Source organism: Thalia democratica, chromosome 4 (assembly GCF_965202585.1).
Source record: "Thalia democratica chromosome 4, ktThaDemo2.hap1.1, whole genome shotgun sequence".
Lineage (NCBI taxonomy): Eukaryota > Metazoa > Chordata > Thaliacea > Salpida > Salpidae > Thalia > Thalia democratica.
Genome location: NC_139168.1, coordinates 11,840,651 through 11,859,261, shown reverse-complemented (window position 1 = coordinate 11,859,261; position 18,611 = coordinate 11,840,651). Strand labels below are relative to the sequence as shown.

The window sequence follows — 18,611 nt, the reverse complement described above, 5'->3', positions numbered from 1 at the left end:
TTTTTTTTATACATTTTAACCTTAGTACTCTATGATAAATGAAAATGGTTTGTTTATAATTTTTAACGGTTAAAAGGTTTATAAACAACGTGATTTATGTGCTTTTTTTTTTTTTTATATTTTAACCTTAGTACTCTATGATAAATGAAAACGGTTTGATTTTTTTCAGTTGAAAAGTTTGCAAACAACGTGATTTATGTGAAACGTGTGTTCTTTCGAATTTTTTTTTAAGTTAATATCTTTGGTGTACCAATATGTAAAAACTAATTTAGTTAAGTATTTTTAGTTGTCTGTAGTTTATTTAAGGAAAAGATAAAACATTTTGTACTTTAAACCTTTTTGCTACTACAATGATTTTATTAAAAAGTAAAAATCTCACAGGTCTTAATTCAAAAAAAAGGATTATAACCTCTATACAAAATTCTGTTTGAAACATAATTTAATTACTAAACATGTCAATACTTTAGCAGTTTTATAAGACTTAAATCATTGTTATACAACACTGGTTTAAGCAATTAATTAATTTCAGTAAATATTTAGTTTACTTTTTTGTTAAAACTAACCAATCAAGAACTAGATATATGTTGTTTATTTTTAACAGATTTCCAACTTCTACCTCAGTGCACATTGAGAGACACTTTTGAAATTTACCAAGTTTGTTTTGCAAATTACCTTGGAAATCTGCCGTTTGAAGACGAAAGCACATGCAAGTTAGTTCCATTTTTCACTAAACAAATTTCCATATTTTGTCAAACGTAATAATTATTTTTATGAAAAAGTAAACAAATCGTTATTACATGTATCAACAACTGCTAAAATGTTTTTTTGGTTTTAATTTGCAATTTATTTTTTTAAAAGTTTCTTAATACAAAACACAAACAATATCGCAGTTCTCGGTTGCAAGAAGTAGTGAAGTGCATGTCCCAGGGAATTACCCACTGTTTGCATGGTAACTGCCCCACAGAATTAGACCATCTTCCTGGAATAAGATCCAGATACGGAGTTAGTTTAATGATTCTGTTTTAAAGCTTTTTGTGAAAATCAATAATACTAGAAAAAAGACACAGAATATAGTACTGTTCTTAATGTTCTATATTCGTTGAAGTGCTTTAAAAAAAAAAAAATTTTTACTTGTTTTTAGTATGTATATTGTTAATTCTGGGGGTTTTAGTAGACTCAGACTATAAACGTATAGATTTATTTACAAATGTTTACACAAACAATAATTTTTAAAATATTTCTCACCTCTAGTGGGCGCTGATGGTGTTCAAGGACGCTGAAACTTTAGAAGACCTCGCCAACGGGTTCAGGGTGGTCCAGATGGAGGGAGCGGTTGCCATGGTGAACGCCCTCCCCGAGATCTTCTGCTCCCCACCCGAGAAGACCTACTTCGGATACGAACAGTGGGCCCAAGTGCTAGACGTCAAGTTCCTGATGGGAGGGGTCGCGGACGTTTTCAGTGGCGGGAAGTTCAAGAGTGGCCTCGACTTCCTCCCCAACTGCAACAGGTAGTTATAAACGATGGTACTATGGTTTGTAAGTAGTTTTTTAAGGTACATTTGTTATCTTTTTGCTACAAAATATTTTTGATTTGTTAAATTGTATTTTTATTTTCTCTATCATTGTAGCTTAGAACTATAATTTTATCAGTCAAAGTCTTAAAAGCTACTAAACATTCTTAACTGTATCTACAAGTAAGATAAAAAGTAAATTAAATACTTTAAATTTTTAGATTCTTCAACGAATTGGAAGATTTGAGTGCGGAAAGTATTAAGATGATGCTTAGGGCTTACACTCACGACGATTTGTGCAGGTAGATGCTTATGATTGCTTATAAATTTATTGAAAATTATAAATAACTATTAACCAGTTTAATTGCGATGTTAAACTTTAATGGACGCATTAAGCTTTTACTCACAAAAAATTAATTCAGACTTGAGCTTTCATTTTGTATAACATGTTTAAATTATATACCATTCGATACAAATAGAAATATTTAAAGTTAATAAATAGATTAGAACGTATAAGCTTTTAGGGTCGAAGAGTTAATTTTCTTTATATTTTTAGGTGTTAGGCAACTGTACCTAATAACATAAAAGCCATACTAAATCAAAAAAGCTATATTTTTTGAACACAGTAAGACCTTTTTTCAATAAAGATGTACGTTTGTATGTCTAGTTTCTTCTACGAATCTGACAAAACAAACACAAAATATTTTTTTAACTCAGCGAGTACGACAACTTTGTGACGAAGATGTACTCCATGCTACCGTCATTGTGTCCGGACTTCGTCGGACAGATGATGACAAAGATCGGAGCGAGAGGAGACGTGAGCGAAAGGAGCATGGGTCTCATAAGGAGGAGCGCGAACTTGTTGAATGAGGTGATGGGGGATTTCCCGAGACTGCCGAATTGCGACTCTAGTTTGTTAAACTTATTTTTTCACTTTTCATTTTTCAATTTTTATAAAGTTATTTTTACTGTGAGACTGGCTGAGATTTACTAACTGCGGCTATAGTTTATTAAATTTTTTTAATGAAGTATTATCTTTTTAATTAATATTTTTTAAATGGAAGTTTTTTTTAGACTTCCCAACTGCGATTCTAGTATAAATTTGACGCTGTTTCGTAAAAACTATAAAGAAAGTTCCTACCATATTTCTGCAATATAAACTTGATTAAATAACGAGAAACTTATAGTTTTTTTTTTTGTAATGTTTTAAACAAACTACTGAAAGGATATGTGTAGTAGAATATAATCTAAAAAATATCGTTTTAAAATAACAACCTTTCAAATGTTTGCATTACAAGTTTGAGGCTTAAAATTAACTACCAGTGTACCTTGATTCATGTGAGCTTTTTTCAAATTTTTTACAGAAAGAAGATGCGTAGTGGGAGACATATCGAGGGTCGGGGACGATTGGTCAATGGACAACAGCGGATTGGTGACTTGCAAGTCGAAAAGTGCGTTCTGCAAAACACAAAAGTACAACTTGCTCACTCCAGACATGCACAAAGGTTAGTTTTCAAAATAAATGTATTAAGGCTGTTTGAATATTTAGTTTATTCTGTTGATACCAGACTTACTTTACATACATAAAGGTATGTAAAGTTTTCACATTAAAAACTATATAGGGCTATGTCTGTTTGCTCACTCCAGACACGCATAATAGTGAGTATATCATTATAAGAACTTAATTAGTAGTCAATATATTATTGGTAGAAACACAGCGTTCTTTGCATTAGTTAATAAGTTTTCACAGTTAAATTATTTTTCGAGCCTTTATTTAACCGGATTTTAATTGAAAAAAAATTCAAAACGTTTTTAAACATTTTTTTGTGTGAAAACAATTGTTTTTCAGTTTAGAATTAATAGTTTAAATGCTATGTTAAAAAAGTCTCATATAAAAACTGTCTCTTTGTATAAAACTGAAAATCAAGGTTAATTATGACGTCTTAAATTTAAATGTTCAATTTTCACAAAAATCTTTGAGTTAATGAGAAATAGTCAAGCGTAAATAGGAACAAAGCTTTCTAATATTATATTATATACAACTCTCAAATTGTACTGTAATATAATAACTAACTTGTTTTTTAATTATAGTAAGTTTTAGATAGTCTAAACAGCATTTAAAACAAAATATTTGCGTGGAATAATTTTTAACAGTAACGTTTATCAAGCAAGTTTTGTTTAACATTATCTTTTGTAAATATTGAAAACTAAATGAATATGTAGTTTAGCACCAATTTGTTTAATACCAATACAGCCATTGAAACAACTGTTCACAACACATATTTGTAAAAGACAAGATTTAAAAGATAATTTGCAATTCCTCTTGAGTAATAAATAACACAGTTTTTGTTTATTTTTACAAGTATATACGTTTAAAAGACATGAGCAATATAACAATAAAGCACAATACTAATTAGTAAAAAAATATTCTGCTTTTAAGTTTTAAACAGTATAACTTCTCAACACAACAGTTAACATAGAGCTTTGTTAAATTTATGCTGTTTCATACTAGTAAATACAAATAATAATTCTTCCAGTCGAAGTATAGAAGTCATAGTTAACATAATATTATTTAGTCTAATTTGAAGTTAACCATTACGAGTTATTCTTTCCTGTCAAACTGACTATCGGAGCATAACTTGACATAAGATTATGTTTATAAACAAGGTTATTATTTATTGACCTTTCTATTTAAAGTAACGCTTGCTTATCAACTTATTTTTTATGCTTTTATCTTTAACTGAAATTTTTATCCTTTCCAGTCGAAGTAACGGTGGGAAGCTGTTTGAACGACATGCAACTTCAGGACGACTGCAAGATGGCGTACGAGTACAGCAAGATGCAGAACTACGGTGAAGTTTCCGATTGCAGTGTTAAGTTGTGCGATCACGATAATTGCAATGAGGGCATAGTAAGGAGGACCTCCACTGAAAACTGTGAAACTGAAAGTGATGACGGTTTGTTTGATAATGTAGTACTTGTAAAAATTAGTATTTGTTGTAACTGAAGCTTGTTATTTTTATCTCAAACATTTGTTTATCTAAATCGTTTTTAATTCAAAATGAAACTAAAAGTGACAGGTAAAGTAAAGCTCTAAACACAAATTTTTAGCTAAAACATCTAAAAATAAGTTAGTTCAAACAAACCAAATGGGTCAAAAGAGTTCTAAACTTCTTAGAACATCATATTTTTTATCAAGGTATTTTTTTAACCTTTTAAAACAATTTTTTTAGAGATGTTGTTTATGCCAAGTTGTTTACTTTTTGATGTAGCTAAAGAAAACATAAATGCAAATATAAATTCTTTAGTTAATATAAGTTATAATATTAGTAACAGTTCAATATTAATATTTCAGACATGCTTTTCATGCCAAGTTGTTCACTTGTTGATGCAGCTAAAGAAATACACGAATGCACATATAAATTCATTAATTAATATAAGTTATAATATTAGTAACACTTCAGTAATAATATTTCAGACATGCTTTTCATGCCAAGTTGTTCACTTGTTGATGCAGCTAAAGAAATACATGAATGCACATATTAATTTATTATTTGATAATAATTATAACATTAATATCAATTTTATAATAATATTTCAGATATGCTTTTCATGCCAAGTTGTTCACTGGTTGATGCAGCTAAAGAAATACATGAATGCGCGTCCAAATTTACCACAATGCTACCGTTTGCAAGTAATGAACTGTGCAGGTTTAAATTTGTTTATTGAGTATTCAAATTAAGTAATAATAGTTTAATGAACGATAAAAAACAATGGTCCTAAGACCTAGTGTATGAAAAAAGCTTTTGGTTATTAAGTCGTACACTACTTAGATACAGTTTAACGTCTTGTCCAGGACAATAAAAATTAAAATGAACCTCAGTAAAAATTGTTGAACGCTCATAAGTTTCAAGCAAACTATTTGTTTTAGATTTATAATTACTGTTCTGAAATCAAACTTTATTTTTACCTGTTCAACTAAACTAATGACTAAACTTAAACTATAAACGGCAAACAAAAAAATAACATAGCTTATTTCTATACTTAGTTTTCACCTGAATAAATACCTTTCATAGATTTTTTTTTTAATAATAGGTAAAAACATACAGGACAAATCTAACAATAAAAAATTATAACTGTCTTTAAAGGGGTTTAATTAACACACAAAAGTACTTTGAAAGCTTTTTTTAATGATAGAAAATTATACAGCTAACTACATCAAATAGCACATAATTAATACACAGGGATACAGTTGATGTAATGATGACGTGTGTCAACAAGAAAGCTTTCGATTGTTTCAGTGGAAATTGCCCCACATTCTTAGACGACTACCCCGGTTTTAGAGAATATTACGGGGTTAGTAGAGTAAATAAAAAACTTAAGATGTTTCTGCTATTAAAAATACTTCGAAAATGAGTATTTGTCGTTTAACTAATTTTCTTAATCAAAGTTTTATTAAGCATTTTTTTTTTCGTTTGATCTTTATAAAATCCCAACAAATATTAACTTTCCTATTCTTTAAAAACACGACTCTTAGGTGTTCCGTGAGGTCTTGAAAGATGCCACATAATTTATGGAGATAAAATAACCTCTACTTTGATTAATATATATATATGCAGTTATAAAAACCATCATAAATATATAAAATATATTTAATCTAAAGATGTTTCGTGAGATAGTGAAGGATGCCACATCTTTCACGGAGATGGCTTCCCGGATACAAATGATGGGATTCGCGAACTCATCCATAATACTCAGCAGCGCTTACGACATCTTCTGTCACGATGATGATCAATCGTCACGTGATGTTATGGATCACTGGCTTCACGGTATTGGGTTCGGAGAAGGTAAATATTAATAGTAATTGAAAAGAATTAAGATGCTATATGAGTTTAGACTCTTGGTAAAAAGTCTAGAAAATTAAAAAAATATTAATTCCATGGATCACCTGGTTTCAAGGTTTCGGATTCGGAAAATGTTGAGATTATTTTTTCCTGGTTTAATAGAACTAAAAAAATATTTTCATAAGTTACTACTAATACTCATAGTACAATGATTGGTAAAATTTAAAATATTTTAAGGGATAAAAGTACTTTTATTTAAAAAAGTAAAATAGCTGGCCTCACGATACGGGATACGGATAACATTGAGAATTTTCTAATGACATAAAAAATCTAAAATAGTTTTTTATAAGTTGATACAAGATTTACCACGTTAAGTGAAGTTTCAAGCACTTTAATTGGGTCAAAAGTTTATAACTTGAAATATCGTGTTCGAAGAAGTTTGAGAAAATTGAAAAGTTTTTCTTTAGGAGTTTTTTTTTTCGTTGTATGTATTTAGTACAAAACTAAACTCACAATTTTTTTTGTATTAATTTTGTGTTCAAAAAATAAACTTTATTTTTGTTTATAAGTAATGTATAAACTAAAGTCATTAGAAATATTTGTTTTATCTAAGGAATCTACAAACTGATTTGTGAATTAAACGAATGTACAAACTAATTTTATGTTTAAGGAACATATTTGTTTTATTTACGAAATGTACAAATACTTTTTTTATTCAAGAAGCTTACAAACTATTTTTTTTCAAGAAATGTACAAACTGCTGTTATCAACGGGATTAGACGTCCAGCCGGAAAATAATTGTGTAAAAGATTTGGAAAAAAGCGAAAGTTTAAAGAGAAGAAAGATTGAGTTTGCATCTCTCAGTAAAAGCTTGCAGTACTGCAGGTTTGAGTTCGAATTTTTCCTAAAAAAATAAATAAAGTATGAATACTTCAAAATCCATAACAACTGTTAACTTTAAGAGAAGTTAAGTATTAATTATTACTTGAAGATCGTACGAGTACTTTTTCGACACTTTGGTGGAAACACTGGAGGTCGGCTGCTTCTCAACAGGCGAGGAAAAGAGACAGAGGAACATTGAGAAAGCTGTGAGAGTTCTGAAGGGTTACAAGGAAAACAACAAGAACTTGTTCCAGTGTGAAGGAGGTATGGACAGTTTGTTTACTTACAGTATAATAAATATATAAGTACTATATACTACAGTAATTTTAAAAGCCTGTTAGTGTTCTAATCTCGGAGTAACTTTTTATACAACCTTGTTTTAATTAGTAAAGTTTTAAAAGTTATTACAGCTTTAAGCTAAGATAGATTTCACTTTGACAAAAACAAAACTTCAACCGATAGTTCAACGGTTTTTAGTGTTATTATCTAAATAGAAATTACAAAACTTATATAAGCATTAAAAACTTAATTAACAATACACAAGAATATTATCTCAAATCATATATACATACTTAATTATTAAAAGCAAAAATTATTTACATAGATGATCATAAAGTATAAAGTTTAGTAAAATTAACCTATTAATTATTAATCAACAGAAAGAAGATGCGTAACGGGTGACGTAACAAAGATGGGTGATTACGTCATAAACGACAACACAGTCGTCACAATCTGCCCCAATCCCTCTGACAGATGCGAGATGAAAAAATACAAGATGAACGTTGACAACACCACACGTTTGTTGTGAAAATAATTACTTGTTTATTAATTAAAAATGTTTTCTCAGTTTTTTTAAATAATTATTTTATACAAAATAAACTTTCTTAGGATGATTATGTTGACAAAACTATACTTATTATTTCTCTAATAGTTGCAGAACTGTAAGTAAACAAAATATAGTAGAAATTAGTTAATATTATTCTGTTAATCGTTAAATATGTATAAGCATAAGTTTTGTCAGAGAACACATCTAAAGTATTAAAATCTTTAAACTTTCAAACAAACGAACTAATATATGTCACTACATGTTATAGAATATATATGATTAAATTATAGTTTAGCAGAATTTTTACTTAAGGAGTTAACTTCGCAAAATTTGACAACAACTTTATTTATATTTGTTCTATGATTTAGTTTAATTTAGAATAAACGCTAAAAATGTCAACTGTCGACAACAAAGTTGGCCGTGCTAAAAACTCATTTTATAAAATTTTAACAGCACTAAACATTTTTTATATTTCACAACCGTTATCAACAGTCGACATCAAATACGGAATGTGCATGCCCGCCCACGAACCTTACACCTGCGATGACGTCATAAAGTACAATGACGTCATGGGAAGAGGGGAAATTACCGAGTGCGAAACTGAGTCTTGCTCTACGGACATGTGCACTTCACTTAAGGCAACACTGCCACTCGATTGCAAGCCGCTACCTCATGGTTAGTTTGCGAGTGAATAGAAAAAAAACTGAGTTCAAAAATTATTGACTTCTTTTATTTTAATTTTACTGTTTTCTTGATGTACCTTAAGTGAGATTTTGTAAATAAAACATTGTTAAGATAAGACTAATTGTTTATTAGAATACTTTTTTTAAATTTGCTTTACAAAATATTTTAGTGTTTAGTTTGTTTTAAATGGATTAAGTTTTTTAGGATTTTGTTTTTATGGTTAGTGATTTTATTCTGTTTAGCTTCCTGCACTGTTTTATAATCGATAAAAAACCACTACTAACATTGTCTTTAAACATTTATAATTTTTGTATTACTTATAAAACTTATACGTAATTTACAACGATTCTAACATACTTTGAAAATACTTTTATATGATACTAACATACTTAAACTAGAAGTTTAAACTAGTAAAAAGACTAACACACAGAACATTTTAGTTTTTTTTTTTGTTAAAAATTGTTCATTTTTAGCAAAAATCGTACGCATACTTACATGTGTGGAATAGTTCATTTTACAACAAAACTATTACTTTTTACTTGCAAGCGTTACTAACCCAACAACCATGAGCTTAACAAAAATAAAACACCCATCATAAAAAAGCTTCGAGCTTCAAAACAAATCAGTTATTTGAAGTGACGTCATCCTAGCTTCATACGTAATTTCACCCTCTTACAAACAGATAAAAATGTAGGCATGCAGTTGTTACCTGGTGCCACCTTGAGGGAGAGTTTGGACGGGTTGATGGTTTGCTTCGCTCCGTACATCGCATCACTGCCCAATGATCCGGAAAGCTGCAAGTGAGTCTCTTCATGTATGTGTAATATAAATATTCCAAGTTGTTTACTTAAAAGTTTTGCACAAATAACCACTTTTGTAAGTGTAAGATTATTTGTTTGTTTTTTTTCGTACTTGATATATCTAACTTTGGATGAGGGGAGTTGGAAAATTCTTACCAACTTGTAAATTTTTATCAACTACATTCAAATAATATCTAGTTACTGTTTTATAATATACAATACAACTAATTTTCTAATCGTTTACTTAGTTTAAATGTTTAGCACAATGTTTTAGCTAAAAGAGCTGCGCGTAAGTGTATAAAGTTAGTTTTAATTGGTTTAAAGTAGTATTAAGTTTAGGTAGATCAGTAACTTGTTCAATGATTTATTTACGATGGAAACTATTTCGATCTCTATAACAAACCGAAATAGTATATATGAAGTTATGTACAGACAAAACTTTAGTTAACAAACCAGACTGTAAATTATCAGAGGTTGAAACTTGAATGTTTAATTTATCTGCGAATGTTATATTATCAAACGTTATAGAATATAAAGATAAAAGCAAGTTTACTAAGGACCAGGGGCGTAGCGTAGGGAGGGAAACTGGTGCATGCGTGCCACCCAAAAAAAGAAAAGAAATAAAAAAAATGAATGTAATATATTCATCTTTTATTGTATATTTTTGTGCTTAATTTGCCTTTTTTCAACTATGTTTATCTAGTACTCGAAAAGCTTTTCTTTCAAAACAACCAATTATATTTATGTTTTATAAACAACAAAAAAAAAAGACTAACTAAAATGTAGCTCCAAAAAAATAATTAAACGCGAGTCAATGTTTATAGTAATTGTAGATGAATTAAAGTATTATGCAAAGTAGTTCTATAAAATCAAGCAAATACTAGTAAACAATTTATTACACAGAAAAGCAAGTACAGATACAATAAAGTGTCTGTCAAAGGTGATTGTTGATTTTTTGAGTGGGAGATGTCCAACTGTATTAGATGATATTCCTGGTATGAGATTCACTTACATGGTAATTTTTGATATGCTAAGTTTGTAGCATTATTTATGTTTTAGTTTTAACTTAAGTTAGAATAATAAAAGTAATAAAATGATTTTACGTAAGTTCATTAAAACCTTTACATATAATATATTGAACTAAGAAATAACATTTATATGTACTTAAACATAGTCTATTAAACATTTTATCTAGTTAACGTTTTATATACTTTTAATAGTGAATTTAAATTAGATATAATAAGCATTATTGAAATAAAATAATTAGATAAGAAAATTTTGTATTGTGATTTTCCGAAATTATCATACAAAAAATTCAAAACGACATAGATAAATAACAGTTTATTTTCGTACATAAAAGTTCTAGAAACAAAATTATTATTTTTAATCGACTAATAAACAATGAATTCACTTCTGTTAAATACTTAATCTAATTTAATTTAAACTTAACATTTTTTTTCAGACCATCCGAGAAGTGATGTACGAGGTTAGTTCAGTGGAGGAAATAGTCAAGAGGTTCAGGTTGCTAGGTTTCCAGGAAACAGCGACCCTACTGGAGGATCTGGAGCAAGCGGTGATGTTGTGCCCCGATAAGGAGGGAAAGTACCAGAAACCCTTGATAATCACAACCGATTTTACCAAGATGGCACAGGTAAAAACAAATATTAACTTTAATAACTTTTTAGTGACAAAAACAATTTAAAAAATGATTTTAATGAAACGTAAACAATTTTTCTCACAGGATTTCTTCAACAGCTTGCAAATCAAAGTGGAAATTCCGACGATCGAGCAAATTCTTCCTTGCGATTACAACTTTTACACATTGTCTGCTATACTGCAGAAGAACCTGTACAGTTCACTTGCCAGGGCTCAGGACAAAAACGACATTTGCAAGTTTGTTTTTGTTTGAATTTGTTTTTAAGCAGTTATGTGCACGTTTAAGTTTACTCATTTTCTTCTTACTTTTATTTTTGTTAGGTGTATAAAATTATTAAAAAGCATTTTTAGAGATTAGGTTAAGTTGTAAAAACAACTTGATTTTTGATTTGAATTTAAAAACAAAAAAAAATATTTGTAAGAAAAAAACTCTTGGCTTCAGGTTTAATCAAAGAAAACTAAAAACGTTATTTGAATAAAAAAATTAACTTTAATACACTTATCTCCCAACAGAGCGTACGACTACTTCAAAAGTAACCGTGAAAAAAAAAATTTAAATTTTTTTTCTATTTAAATATTTAATATTATATGCATTTAATTAAAATCTGATCAACAGAGCGTACGACTACTTCACGAAGCTGATGAAGCTGATCTACAGGCACGGGTGCTCCAAGAAGGACGTGGTCAACTTTCAGGAGTTGTTCAGGAAGTACCCGGACAACCACGAGTACGCCTACCAGTTCGAAACAGCAACCAGGGTACTGTACGAGTTCTTTGCCGACAACAAGAAGCTCATCGGTTGCGATAAAGGTTTTCATAAGTTTATTTTATTTTTTTATTATGAGTTCTTTGCCGACAACAAGAAGCTCATCGGATGCGATAGAGGTTTTCATACATTTATATGAAAGAACTACACTTTAGTTATTGTTTATACTTTTCACGCATGAATAAGTTTTTAAATAACAGCATTATTAACTAACATTGTTATATGCAGTTTAATGTTTTTGCTTGAAAAGGTAGCAATTTTTCGCCACCGAAACCGGTCGGAATAGTTTGCATAAATCTATTAAAGAACTACAAGAATCTTACAAAAAAATCTATCATTTTTTGAACGACAGACTTATACTATATGCATTGTTATGAACTTAGTTGTCAATAAATATAAAGAAACACGACTGTTATCAGTGATTTAAATCTTTTCGTTTTAAAATTTAATGATATTGAGCATTTTAAAAAGTTGTAGTCTAACGATTTAAAGTGTAAAATAAAAAAAAATATATAAAGTACTTTGTATAGTACAATTACCTTTTGCTTATTTTTTCTTATTTTATAAAATGATTATACTATATATTTATATTAGAACATTACGTCTTTGGTGCACGCTAAAATTACCTTTATGCACACTAATGTGCACAGATGCAAACCGTGAAGACCACTGGTCTAAAGACTAAGAAAGAAAAATGTATAATTCAAAACTACTAACATTATGCACAACAGAAACAGTGGTAACTTTTAAATTTTTACAACCTTACAGAGAGGGAGTGCGTGACTGGTAAGAGGATGGTGGTGGACGGAAAAGTGGTTGAGGACAACACGTACGTCACACCCTGCAATGTGGGCAATGGGGAGTTTTTGTGCATGTCAGAAAAATACGTGCTCGTTTCAAATAAGACTCCTCGTTAGTTGGAATTTGTTTTAAAGTTTTCTATGCCTAATTGTTTATTTTAAATTTATGTCTGAAAAATGCGTACACGTATCACAGCAGATTCCTTGTTAGTTTAAGATTATATATTACATTAAAAAAAAACAAAAAAAACTATAACAGTAATAATCGAGAAAGGCAAATGTATGAAGAGGAGGAAGGCTTGCAACGTTTAAGCACATAAAAAAACAAACTATTAATTATTTTATAAGTTATTATTTTAGTGGTAATACAGAAATACATAAAACGATGCTAATTATCAAACTATTTGTTTTTTTCCTTTACAGTGGTAACAGAGGTAGGAAAATGCATGAACAGTATGAAGGCTTACAAGAATTAAACTAACTAAACAGTAAAAAATATCAAATTATGTAACTTATTTTTTCTTTACAGTGGTAATTGAGGAAGGCAAATGTATGAGTAGCAGGAAGGCTTACACGTGTCAGGACGTGAGCAGGTTCGTGGAATACTCAGGAATGGGTTTCCTGAGAAACTGCACGATGAACTATTGTCATGGCGACCAGTGTTCAGACATGCAGGAAACACCTCCGCCCCAAAAGTGCCCCAAAAGAGGTTGGTGGTTGAAAAAATAAGTACTTAGTCAGTAAAATAATTATTTATAGTTTTTACTTTCACTCTAAGCCCCTGAGAATTTCAAAAGAGGTTTTGTTGTTGATAAAAATAAAATTAGTTTAATTAAGTTTACTGTAAAACTGTTTTTAAGCCACAAGAGAAGTTGGTTGGTTAAAAGTTTAACAATTTATCAAATACTGTTTAACTTAAGCAAACATTTTTTTAAACCTTAATTAAAACTTTCGCATTGAACACAAAAAGAGGACACCTGCTTAGAAATAAAAATTTAATTCACAACTATTAACTTTTTGAAAACGTTATATTTTTAGTCTTGATCATATAAGTTTTATTCAGTTGAAAAAATAATATAAAATGAACTAAATTAATACTATGTTTTTGTTTTCAACTATCTAAAATTTATTTGTAACACAAGAAGATATTGCCGCTTTTAAAATCGTTTTGGAATTCATTTGAAATTGTTTGACTACTTTAAGGTTTATGACAGAGTTAAACTGTACAAGTCTTCATAGAAAAAGAGACTTGTGATAACTTTTTAACAAGAAATATACTTTAAATTTTTTAAGGTTTTTCTACACTTTAGTCTAAAAATAAAAACAAATTTAAGAAGTTCTAGTTCAAGTTTTTACAAAGAAAAATAGTAGTAACTTATGTTTTTAAAACTTTTGCTGTAGATAAGTACACTAGCAGTATAAGTGTAATTAATTATTTTCTCTATCATTCCAGACATCCCATTTTTGCCTTCTTGTTCGTTCAAAGATTTGCTCGGAAAGATCGAGTATTGCACAGCACCCTTCGTGGAAGGACTGCCTTACAAAAGCAACAGCCAGCATTGCTTGTTAGTTTAAAATGAATAATGTGAAACAAACAACACATGAAGCTAGTTAAAAGACTTAAAGAATTACTACTTATAGCCATCTGATTTGTGTGCCTATAGACTCAAAAACTATCTGTACTCATTTTACATTTTTATAAAAGAATATCAAATTTTTCATTATTTTGAGCTGTGCTGTAAAAAATTTAAGACCCTTAAAGTTATTAACTGTTGTTTAATTTTACGTTATAACTGACTAAGTATATACTCTTAAGTGCTTTAACTATTCCACTTCTAATATTGACAGGTAGTATTTATTATCAATTGTTTAGTTTTTAAAAGTATTCTTTTGTAACTTACAAAGTACAAAATGTTACGACCTTTTTTCTCAAGAAATGACCTTGTCACTCTGTTTTCGTTGATTTTTTTTTCAATTTCAGACCTGGTTTTGAGAAGTTCCTCGGATGCATGTCAAGCTCGATCGTGTCCTGTTTCTCCGGAAGATGCTCCACTGCTCTGGACAAAGTTCCCGGTATCAGATCAAACTATCAGGTTGAAAATGAATTTTTTTAACTATGTTTGACAATAGTGCTACTTTAATAAAGCTTTCAAGTGTATACATTGTAACTATTGTTTACTTTTGACAGAACTTACGTTTAAGTACTTTAAGAAAAAATATGTATTTCGTATCATATACAAGACTAAATATTTATAAAAGTTAAAATTAAATAAGTAAAACTCTATCAAGCACCTAAAGATACAAATAGTCTTTTGCATTGTACTAAACAGTAAAATAGAAGCAAGACACATTACATAAAAGAAGTCAAATTAACAAAGTATCAAACTAAGTTGAAATACTTTATAAAAAATTTAAAAAAACTTTATTTATTTTTATTTTAACTTGGTTAAATTTTCTTGAATCAGTCTGAAACATAGTCAAATTTATTTTTAGATTTTTTTTTTATATACCAGTAAGCACATTAAGTATGTTAACTAATGCACATTTTTATGTGAGGATAGTGTTGTAAGTTATAAACTTTTTTATTTAATTTGTTAATTACTTTTAACGAAATTATAAAGGTTTATTATAATAAGCGAGCATTTTAATTTGTTTCAAAACAATAAACTAAAAAGCTTTTTTTTACAAATGCGTCTAAAAGTATAAAAACTGTTGCACTTAGCTTAAACTTAAAATATAAATTAAGACAAAAAACTTTTACTACCCTCGTAGTTTTAATCAATATTTAAATATTTATCTGTTTTGTTCTTAATTATAAACAGAAGTAAGAAATTTACAAAAATTATTCAACTAAACTTTTAACTTTCTTAAGACATTTAAGTAAATCTAGTTGAAATTATATAAGTCAGTTCTGATCAGAACTAGTTGCTTTAAATATTTGACCACTTATAGCTTTACCAACTATAAAATGCAAAATTGTGTTTAGTCATGTGTTTTACCTTGGTTTATCTTAGAACATTATTCATATCGCAAAATTTACTTTAAACAATTCAGTTTATATTTGCAACTTTACAGACCCTCGTCATGATGACCAGTCAGGTGCGGGACTTCGAATCTTTCAAGAACGTCGTGCTCACGTACGCCAACCTGGAAAACGTGGATGGCGACCCCGCAGCGCTGTTCGACGCCTTCCCCAAAGTTTTCTGCCCCGAAGACCCCGCAAACAGGGTCCTTTCTCACCAAACGTGGTCCAACAGGTTTGCTTTGGATCAAAGTACGAGTAACTGTTTGTAGTCGATTGTTTCACACTTTTTAGTTGTTTGTATCTATAAGTAACTTTGCGATTATTTTTTTCGGATGATTTTTTAAGAATTATGTTAGTTTTGTACAAGCACCATGGTGTTTTGACATTTTGAAATAATTTATGCAAACCTATCAGTTTTCAAATAAACTTGTTCAACATATCTCTTAAAATTGTAACATTTGTAAAACAATGTATGTATCAAAGTTAACTCTGTTGAAGTGGCAATGATTATTAGTTTTGTGTAAGCGCTATGGTTTTTATATACTTTTTTAACACTTTGGAATAGTTGATGCAAAACTAGCAGTTTTCAAATAAACTAGTTTAACATATCTGATAAAATTATAACTTTGTACAAATTTGTAAAATGTATAAACTAACTCTGTTGAAATGTTCTAAACTTATTCATGGTATTAGTAATAGTCTAACCTACCCATTTACTTTTTGACTTTTTGAAGTGCTACTAAATAAAACTAGCCCCACTGTAATTTAAACATAGTTTTACAATCACAACTTGGAAAAATCTAAAAACTTAAATTTGAAGTTAAATTGACTTTGAAGCTTATTTTCGACTTTTTGTTGTTATCAGACTTTATGTAACAACTTAGCGGTTCTGTTTTTTGAACACACCACTTTGAATTGTTCAAAAAGTACACGTCTATGTTGCGTTTGTTGACAAAATTAATAAATTGCCCTGAATCATCTAATAATTTTTAAGTTAAATAATTATCTCAGATACACGTCTCTGCTGCACCTGGTGAACAGACTGATGGAGTTACTAGGCTTCGCTGTGGACTTCCCGAGTAGGGAGGACATCCTCCCGTGCAAGGATGAGTTCTTCACGGTGACTGCTGAAGCAGCTCAGAACGCGCTGAAGGAAGTTGTGTTCGCTGAAGATCACCAAACCGTTTGCAGGTTGGTTTTAAATAAAGTGAAGTATAAAAAATAGTATAGAAGTAGAACAACACTAGGTGCTGTTCTCTGAAGATCACCAAACCGTTTGCAGGTTGATTTTAAATAAAGTGAAATATAAAAAATAGTATAGAAATAGAACAACACTAAGTGGTGTTCTCTGAAGATCACCAAACTGTTTGCAGGTTGATTTTAAATAAAGTGAAGTATAAAAAATAGTATAGAAATAGAACAACACTAGGTGCTGTTCTCTGAAGATCACCAAACCGTTTGCAGGTTGATTTTAAATAAAGTGAAGTATAAAAAAATAGTATAGAAATAGAACAACACTAAGTGGTGTTCTCTGAAGATCACCAAACCGTTTGCAGGTTGATTTTAAATAAAGTGAAGTATAAAAAAATAGTATAGAAATAGAACAACACTAAGTGGTGTTCTCTGAAGATTACCAAACCGTTTGCAGGTTGATTTTAAATAAAGTGAAGTATAAAAAATAGTATAGAAATAGAACAACACTAAGTGGTGTTCTCTGAAGATCACCAAACCGTTTGCAGGTTGATATTAAATAAAGTGAAGTATAAAAAAATAGTATAGAAATAGAACAACACTAAGTGGTGTTCTCTGAAGATCACCAAACCGTTTGCAGGTTGATTTTAAATAAAGTGAAGTATAAAAAAATAGTATAGAAATAGAACAACACTAAGTGGTGTTCTCTGAAGATCACCAAACTGTTTCCAGGTTGATTTTAAATAAAGTGAAATATAAAAAATAGTATAGAAATAGAACAACACTAAGTGGTGTTCTCTGAAGATCACCAAACTGTTTGCAGGTTGATTTTAAATAAAGTGAAGTATAAAAAATAGTATAGATATAGAACAACACTAAGTGGTGTTCTCTGAAGATCACCAAACCGTTTGCAGGTTGATATTAAATAAAGTGAAGTATAAAAAAATAGTATAGAAATAGAACAACACTAAGTGGTGTTCTCTGAAGATCACCAAACCGTTTGCAGGTTGATTTTAAATAAAGTGAAGTATAAAAAATAGTATAGAAATAGAACAACACTAAGTGGTGTTCTCTGAAGATCACCAAACCGTTTGCAGGTTGATTTTAAATAAAGTGAAGTATAAAAAAATAGTATAGAAATAGAACAACACTAAGTGGTGTTCTCTGAAGATCACCAAACTGTTTGCAGGTTGATTTTAAATAAAGTGAAATATAAAAAATAGTATAGAAATAGAACAACACTAAGTGGTGTTCTCTGAAGATCACCAAACTGTTTGCAGGTTGATTTTAAATAAAGTGAAGTATAAAAAAATAGTATAGAAATAGAACAACACTAAGTGGTGTTCTCTGAAGATCACCAAACCGTTTGCAGGTTGATTTTAAATAAAGTGAAGTATAAAAAAATAGTATAGAAATAGAACAACACTAAGTGGTGTTCTCTGAAGATCACCAAACCGTTTGCAGGTTGATTTTAAATAAAGTGAAGTATAAAAAAATAGTATAGAAATAGAACAACACTAAGTGGTGTTCTCTGAAGATCACCAAACCGTTTGCAGGTTGATATTAAATAAAGTGAAGTATAAAAAAATAGTATAGAAATAGAACAACACTAAGTGGTGTTCTCTG

General features: G+C 29.5%; 1 protein-coding gene across 1 annotated transcript in view; it reads left to right on the top strand.

Annotated features, from left to right (window-relative positions):
* Positions 1 to 18,611, top strand: part of LOC145833017 (uncharacterized) — a 56,632-nt gene that overhangs the window by 35,795 nt on the left and 2,226 nt on the right. The window contains exons 34-58 of the mRNA XM_082940220.1: positions 602 to 710; positions 891 to 1,002; positions 1,252 to 1,508; positions 1,733 to 1,813; positions 2,229 to 2,422; positions 2,876 to 3,016; positions 4,274 to 4,468; positions 5,113 to 5,221; positions 5,756 to 5,867; positions 6,175 to 6,358; positions 7,102 to 7,240; positions 7,347 to 7,501; positions 7,897 to 8,034; positions 8,556 to 8,738; positions 9,430 to 9,547; positions 10,451 to 10,562; positions 11,010 to 11,198; positions 11,289 to 11,440; positions 11,820 to 12,013; positions 12,738 to 12,881; positions 13,299 to 13,478; positions 14,223 to 14,334; positions 14,751 to 14,862; positions 15,845 to 16,026; positions 16,806 to 16,985. Of these exons, the coding sequence (XP_082796346.1) occupies positions 602 to 710; positions 891 to 1,002; positions 1,252 to 1,508; positions 1,733 to 1,813; positions 2,229 to 2,422; positions 2,876 to 3,016; positions 4,274 to 4,468; positions 5,113 to 5,221; positions 5,756 to 5,867; positions 6,175 to 6,358; positions 7,102 to 7,240; positions 7,347 to 7,501; positions 7,897 to 8,034; positions 8,556 to 8,738; positions 9,430 to 9,547; positions 10,451 to 10,562; positions 11,010 to 11,198; positions 11,289 to 11,440; positions 11,820 to 12,013; positions 12,738 to 12,881; positions 13,299 to 13,478; positions 14,223 to 14,334; positions 14,751 to 14,862; positions 15,845 to 16,026; positions 16,806 to 16,985 (3,784 nt within the window). The remainder of the gene's footprint in view (positions 1 to 601; positions 711 to 890; positions 1,003 to 1,251; positions 1,509 to 1,732; positions 1,814 to 2,228; positions 2,423 to 2,875; positions 3,017 to 4,273; positions 4,469 to 5,112; positions 5,222 to 5,755; positions 5,868 to 6,174; positions 6,359 to 7,101; positions 7,241 to 7,346; positions 7,502 to 7,896; positions 8,035 to 8,555; positions 8,739 to 9,429; positions 9,548 to 10,450; positions 10,563 to 11,009; positions 11,199 to 11,288; positions 11,441 to 11,819; positions 12,014 to 12,737; positions 12,882 to 13,298; positions 13,479 to 14,222; positions 14,335 to 14,750; positions 14,863 to 15,844; positions 16,027 to 16,805; positions 16,986 to 18,611) is intronic.